The sequence below is a fragment of the Eurypyga helias genome, unplaced genomic scaffold, assembly GCF_000690775.1.
Source record: "Eurypyga helias isolate BGI_N326 unplaced genomic scaffold, ASM69077v1 Scaffold51326, whole genome shotgun sequence".
NCBI classification, from domain to species: Eukaryota; Metazoa; Chordata; class Aves; order Eurypygiformes; family Eurypygidae; genus Eurypyga; species Eurypyga helias.
In genome coordinates, this window is record NW_010256909.1 from 1 (window position 1) to 7,339 (window position 7,339).

At 48.8% G+C, this 7,339-nt stretch overlaps 1 protein-coding gene across 1 annotated transcript; it reads right to left on the reverse strand.

Moving 5' to 3' along the window:
* Positions 1-335: 335 nt before the first annotated feature.
* IRF6 (interferon regulatory factor 6) lies at positions 336-4,195 on the reverse strand. The gene is made up of 7 exons (XM_010153807.1): positions 4,022-4,195; positions 2,913-3,117; positions 2,360-2,482; positions 2,110-2,256; positions 1,501-1,893; positions 955-1,073; positions 336-652 (listed from the first exon to the last, which is right to left on the reverse strand). Exons 1-7 carry the CDS (start codon positions 4,193-4,195, stop codon positions 431-433), a joined length of 1,383 nt encoding a protein of 460 aa, XP_010152109.1. The 3' UTR covers positions 336-430.
* Positions 4,196-7,339: the final 3,144 nt, after the last annotated feature.

The following is a 7,339-nucleotide window of genomic DNA, read 5'->3' on the forward strand; positions in this document are numbered from 1 at the left end:
ATGTTCAGTTTTTCGTCTACCAGGAAGGGGTGTTAGTCTCCCAGCTCGTAGCTACAGACAAAGAGAGAAGAGAAAAACCTAGACAAGGCGATACTCTCCAGGCAGTTTTAATAGACCACAGATTTTTGTTTTCCCTCTAATGATCAAGTATTTATATACAATGTATCAATAGCGGAGTTAAAAAAAATATTACAGAATTGAAAATTTGATTTATACATAGTTTAAGCAAACAGCTGAAAACAGTGAAGGAGCTAGAGGAATTCCTGTAATCCTCTCTATGTTAAAACACTTGCAAAACAAAAGTACCATAGACTGCTGAAATTGAATGGGGTGGCCAGATTTACAGATTTTATTCAGATTTAGGCAAGGCACTTGTTAAGAAATACTCCTCTGTATGTACAACATAAGAAACCACGGGACAAAGCGTCTGTCACTGTGCGGGGAGCGGCTGCGCCATGTGCATGGCAGGGGCCTGCATCGGCCACCCCTCCTGGTGATTCTGCAGCAGGCGGTACAGCTGCTTCAGGTGAGCCACGATGTTGTCCTTGATGTCGGGCGTAGAGATCTGGAGTCGCACGCTGCCGCTGTCAAAAGAGCGCGTGAAGTCACCGGAAAACATTTCGTAGATCATCCGAGCCACAACTGGAATGACCTGTTTAAGAAGAAGTTGTTTGTTTCAGCCTAACGGCCACGCAGCACATTCCTGTTATTTTGTAGGAATCCCCTGCCCTGGATGCAGGGAATGGTTTCCACAATAACCTAAAGTGTACTCACAGGCCAAAACTATTCGGCACCATGTTGCATTTGTATGTGCCAAGACAAAATCCACCAGCCCCGTTGGGGTTTCCGGGTGTCAGTAACCACCAGAGAACAGGTTTCTGGTATCCATGGGAATCACTCCAGAGCCAACACACCAGCCCCAGGAAGGCTGGCATGTGTCACCTCAGCTCCTACCTGAACCACGATCAGCTTCCTCTCCCTGGGTTTTCCGTCAGGCCATTCTTCTCCAAAACAGAAGTAGATCTCATATGGTGGCTGTTTCTCAATTTGTCCTTTCTGATGGGCAATCAGCTCTAGAAAGAAAAGCAGAATGCTGCGGGGTTGTCCTCTTTTGGTGAGAAACTCTCACCACACCCCACATCATGACACTGTCCCAGGTCTTACCTGCACGCTGTCCCTTGCCAGAGCCACCTCTTACACAATTACAGCTTATTTCTTGCACCCTTTCTTTAAAAGCAAGGCCCACCAGTGTTTTTCAGAGCATTAAAGAAAGTGCACATGCACTTTCTTCTGCTGCCCAACTATTCTATGGTCCACTGAACTCAGGGAAGCAGTGGCCCCTACCCAGGCTCCACACACAAGCAAACTAATTGGTGCATCCAGGCTGACCCCCAGCGCAGACCAACCTTCCCAACAGTGCCACCCAGTGCCCAGACCACTATCCAAAGTTTTTTTAAATATCCAAAATTTCTGCATTTTCCAGAAGCAGAAGCTACCTACCGCTTAGGAATGTTTCCAGGCAGAAGAGTTTGACTTTCTTTTGCCTCTCGATCAAATTCGGTGTGGTGGAGGAAGGCGCACAGGGACCGGACCAGTACACCTTGCACTGGCAGAGCCGGACAGCATAGATGGCATGGCCACTGACCTCCAGGATCAGTCCCCTGTCCATAACATCCAGCAGCCGACTTGTGAAGACTTTCTGCCTTTCATTGGTGATTTGCTCTGTTCCTGGAAACTTTACTTGCTCCAGACTAATAGGCCCAAAGAGCTCTTCCTGGTCTGGCATAGGACCCAGCTCTCCGTAGAAAAGTCTGCATCCCTGCGGGTTGCTTACAGTTGTCGTCGGTCCGGTCTCCTTTCCTCGATATTCAAACTTGATTTCTAGGTCTGTCACTGAGAGAGAAACTGTCAGCACGGCTTTTCTTGGACATGTGCATCTACATTATCAGCAGCAGAGACACAACACACAGTCCACACTACAGTCACAGCGGTGTTCGAACTACACACAGTTCTCCATGCTCACAAGCAAACAGCCACAGAAAAAAAAGTCAAAACACTTTTCTTTTTTTCCAGTACAATGGCAGAAGCACTACAAATCCATATACACACTCGGCAGAGAGCTGATCCAGAGCTCAGGGCTGCTGAAGAAGTCATGCTGCAGCACAGTCGGGGGCATTTCCATATCCAGGGGCTCATTCTTTGGCCACACCGTTCCGGGGTTGCAGTTTTCTGCAGCGGCTGGAGCCATAGGAGAATCTACAAAAAGGCAACAATTCTTCAACAAACCAAGATTTTATTTCAGGCACACATCAATTTCCAAGCAAATACCTTCACTAAAACATTAGTCTGTGCCACCGACCATTGATATTAAGAAATGGAAATGTCTCTTGAATAGGAACATGTTGAGACTGATTCAGTTCTTCCTCTTCGTCCTCATCAGGATCATTATCCTTTTCATCCCATGGAGCTGAGCCAGTGGAACCTGCAAACAAGCACATTTTTGTGGGTAGTCGATCACTGTGAAACGCTGCAGTGCGTTTCTTGAAAAATAATCTTCATACTGGCTCTGCATAATATTGGATGCTTACTTCCATATTTTCTGAACATAACTGAGAAAATGAAAAATCTGACCTGTACAATGTTATTTTCAGTTTAATATATAATTGTAGAAAGGTACAGAAACAAACTACTGCCAGCGTTGGACGGTTTAGCAGCAACCACGCAACTGGGCACAGCTTTATTAATTTTAGTACAGGTCCACTGTGGTTCAAAGTCCTCTTAGTTTACATACGACGGGGCTTACACACGGCAGCTGCTTTCTGCCTCACACAAAGGCAGCTTGAGAGTTAACGCCGCGGAGGGAAGGAAACTCGCCTGCTCAGTAACCAGTCCTGTGCCAGGAAGGCCCTCACCTGGATTAATGATTGATCCCTGGGACTGCGGGATATCGCACACTTCATAAATTTTAATGGGATTCATGGGCACCTCCTTGGTGCCATCGTACATCAAATTAAATTCCCGGCTTTTGTTCAGAGCACATCGGAGCTGGGCTTTCCACTTTGCAGGGTCTGGCTCATCGACTCCTTCCTGGTACTTTCCTGTTTCCACAGCCCATGCCTGGGGACAAAGTACACGGTGCTCAGTCCAGCCTTCTCAACAGAGCAGTTTTTATCAGAAATCAAACTTTAAAACAAATCCACTGTAAAATCCTTCTCTTGAAGAAGTCCTAGCTATAGCTCTTCTGATAACAAGGAAAATTCCTGCTTTAATAGGCTTTTCCCATTAAAAGAAGGGGGAGGAAAAAAAAAAAAATGTAAATCCAAACTTCCAAAACCCATTAGCTATTCTGAACATTTTCACACAAGAAAATACAAATTGTACAGGACTGTGCACTGAGTTTTCCAGGTGTCTCTGGTTCAGTACCAAAAGTAATTTCTGACAGGGAGCTATACCCTGCACAGGAGGAACGGACTGGCTTAAAAGGGAATGGAAGAGCAGCCACAGACATCCAGCTGGCCCTCGCCCTCTCCCGCCCCAAGATCAGACCATCAGCCCAAGATCCCTCCAAGGCAGAGGAGGTCAGGAATTCCTCAAAGGAGTGTAGGAGTTATAATGAGTCCCTTGGGATAAGAACAGTGAGGACAGCAGTGGTGAGTACTGGAAGTTTGTGGTGGACCTCTCAAGGTCTGTGTAACAGCACGTAATGGTTTGCTGCCAAGAACAAGCCACTACCGCATCCTAAACTGGGCAGCCGAAGCGAACAGCAGCAGTCTTCCCGAGTCCATGCCATCAGACACTGTCTGGCCTCCAGTGGTTGGGAAGGGTTAAAGAACTCAACACTGTTTCAGGCAGTGCCAAGCTTGGCATCCAGGTGCACAAATTGGCTTTTCTCAGGTCACAGAAACAGGACAAAATGTGCCTGGAAACAGCTGCCGAGATGCCTATCCAGCTCCTGGGCCAACAATTCAACCCTTTGTTTAAGGGCTGCGGTATGTCCGTATCCGAGCTCTCGCTCCCTCACCTTGAAGATGGTGTTCTCCTCCTCGTGCTGCGGGCTGTGCCGAGTTGCGTGCTTCCACGGGATCTGAAACCGCTTCGCTTCTCGGTTTAGCCAGATCAGGCCGGGATACATACCGCTGTCCACCTGGGCTACCAGCCACGGCTTCAAGCGAACTCTCCGCGGGTGTAACGCCATTGTCTACAAAAGACAGGGATAACAGTAGACCAGCTGCTAAGGGTTAGTTGTGACTCACATGCTTTAAAAAAAAAAAAGCATTTTCATGAAAAAGGACCCTATGCCGTGTTAGTGCACGCTGAAACCCCTAATTCAGATTCGGCTCGATGGCTCTGCTGCCAGGAGGAGTTACCCACACTTCACTAAACGGGGACTGCAGTCGTTACAAGAACGACAACTCGCTGTTAAATATTCCAGTGAGCAGAGAAGGCGCGTTATTTGTGTTAACTGAGCGCACGGAGGGCGAGCCCAAATCAAACCTGAGCTGTAGACGCTGCGCAGGAGATAAAGCCACAAACAAGCCACAGCAAGACCAGGCAGCAGGATTTCAAAAGCCTCCGCGTACGCCTCAGCACAGGGGCCTGGCTGGTCTAGTTCTTCTTCGGTCGTGTCTCGCGCCCCGGAGGAGAAAAACCAACGTGTGCTGAACCAGAGGCTTTTGCCCCAGGTGGGGTAAGGGTGGAAGCATCAGGCTGGAGCGGAGGGGACCGTTTTATCAGACACGTTCCTCTGAAAGTCATTTCACGACCGTTGTCGTGAATGCTCTGAATGCAGCGTAATCGTTTGCAAACATCGCTGACCTATAACAACCAGGATGTTTATCCAGACGTGAACTGCGAGTCTGCCCGCGCTCCTGCTAAAAATCAAGTGATGTTGACTTAAAGTTTAGGGGGTTCTTAAACACTGCTGCACTTAACCGATCAAATCTGCTGCCTTGCTACTACATTTGCAACCAGCCAAGGATAACTTTCTTCTGCAGAACAGACACAAACCCAGACCAACCAATGACTGTCCCTCTGCAGGAAGAGGCAGCATTTGGTATCTTTAGATTTTGGGAGGGCACTTTCGTGCTACACGTGTGCTTAGAAGGTGTATCTCCTGCATTCATTTGTAAACCTTGAAACATGTGAGAAATGACGATTATTGCCACTAATAAAGCAGTTCCAGGCTAAGTAAAACCTTTGCCATAAGCCCTGAATATTGCTGCGGGAGCTGCATAATGTGTCTAGTAGCAGAGATAGAGATTAAAAAATCCTATCCAAGAACTAGTCTAGGAGCAGGCTTTTTTTTTTTTTTCCCCCGCAAATACCTGAAGATCCCATTCCAATGGAAGTACTCACACAAAATCTGAACACAACTTATCTGTTAAGCAAAGAAAATGTTGAGATTCGACAGCAAATCATCTTTAAATAATGGTTTGAACACATGCTTCATTGAAGACCTGGGCATGTCAGCAGACTGCTTCCCAGGAGCTGCAAAGGTTCGGAAAGCAACAATCAAAATTATTTTTGTGCCTCTGAAACTCTTCTGTGTTAGTTACCCATGTTGAAAATCCTATCAGAATTAAACTTTCAGTAGTGTGTTTGCAAAGACACAAAGTCCAGGTTAATCCGGGGTTTGAAATTGAGACTAAAACCAGCTATCGATTTCCCTTGCAAAGGAAAAATATTATTTCTCATTGTAACAAAGAAATCCTAACTAAAGCTTCTTTCCACAATCTCTTTTTACACTTAATTTCACTACAAGCAGTCCTCTCTGCTTCTAATGGCATACGCTGCACACACATTTGCGAGACCAGGAGTATATTCAAACCCACACACCAGGGAGAAAAATTCATGCCTCTCCAAGAAAATAAATCCGGTCACGTGGAGGGTGCGCTGGTGCTGCCGTATTAGGTTTGAATTGTCCCTCGGATCACAGACAGCGTCTGTCAATAAGCGACATTACAATGCTTTATGACCTTTTATCACCAATGACTTGTTGACACAATAACCGAGAGCAAATCAACTTGAAGCCATTGCTGAGCTCAGACAGTGAGTCAGCCCCTTACAACCTTCAACTTCCATCCGGTGGGGTCCACCAATGCCAAAGGCTGCTCCGAGGGCTGCGAGGGTGAGCTCAGGGAACGTCTTCGCGCTATGGGATTTGCCAAGGGAGGATTGGCCCTCACTCAAGACTCCTTGGTGCGCCTACCCAGGAACCCTCCAGTTTGCTTTATTCCCACTGGCTGGTAATCGGCACATCCCTGTGCTGCTAACACACCTCTGGTCAGGGATGTAATTATTCCCTGTGCCCCAATTATTGCTAAGTCACACATTTTTCCTCGGAGGGGAGGCATTTACCCCAGCAAGAACTCCTCAAGCAAACTGGGGCACGAGCAGGCATCCTGCAACCACTTTCCTGACAGCTGCAGACTAGTGACCAAGGTCAGGGACAGCCCCGGCTAACTGCAGTGACCCTCGGGGCCCTGGCGCGATGCCAGCCAGCGTGAGGACATACCGCACGCCATGAACGCGGCCTGAAGCCTGTCTCAGGCTCGGCGCACACATGCTGCGCTCTCCGCACACGCACCCAGTGCTCCCGCCTCAACCTGCCCGTGGAGCCTCTGAAGCAGGAAGGGTCTTCCCCGGGTTCATCGCTGCGGTACCACAGGCATCCTTCCCTCCTCGTTACCTTTCTGTAGCTACATTACCCTGTATTTAGTGGCTTTGTATTAATTTCTTCAAAGGCAAGTGGCTCAACCCATAACATGAGTGATCCTGCAGAGAAACAGGCTGAATTTCCATCCGAGTGTCCGATCCCTCATCACCTCCCTACGCCAGGAACCTACAGCTCCGATCACTTCCCTACTCCAGGAACCCATAGCTCCAATCACTTCCCTACTCCAGGAACCTGTATCTCCCACTTTTCTGAGATCCGTATGTCACTTTTCCTGCCGGCACCCATAGCCCTTGCCCTGCACAGGGCGAGGTACCACCTTGAGCACCAAAAAGCACGGCCCCTGTGCCCCAGCCGGGTAACCCCAGCCCCCTGCCATGCCGAGCAGCGCATGAAGGTGTGCGGGCCGTGAGAATTGGGGCTCTCGGGGTGGTAACAGCCGTGGACCGCAAACAGCCATCGGCGCGGGGCGGGTGGGGGCCGGCATCACCCTTGCCCTGACTCCAGGCCTCGGCTCAGCCAACTTGAAAGACGTAGCCTGGGGCTAATACAGCACAAGCGGCGGGAGCAGAGGGGGAAGGCAGCAATAAATAGGAGTTTTCAGCAGGTTTTACCCTCCCTCCACCCGCGACGACCCCTCCGCACCGCCCCCTCCCTTTCCAGCTC

Excerpts from the sequence above, each read along its gene's own strand:
- IRF6 (XM_010153807.1), bottom strand. The coding sequence starts at position 4,195 with ATGGCGTTACACCCGCGGAGAGTTCGCTTGAAGCCGTGGCTGGTAGCC. Across the intron at positions 1,074-1,500 it reads CCTGGAAACATTCCTAAGCG|AGCTGATTGCCCATCAGAAA; the intron begins GTAGGTAGCTTC and ends TTTTCTTTCTAG. Across the intron at positions 653-954 it reads GGAAGCTGATCGTGGTTCAG|GTCATTCCAGTTGTGGCTCG; the intron begins GTAGGAGCTGAG and ends CTTCTTAAACAG.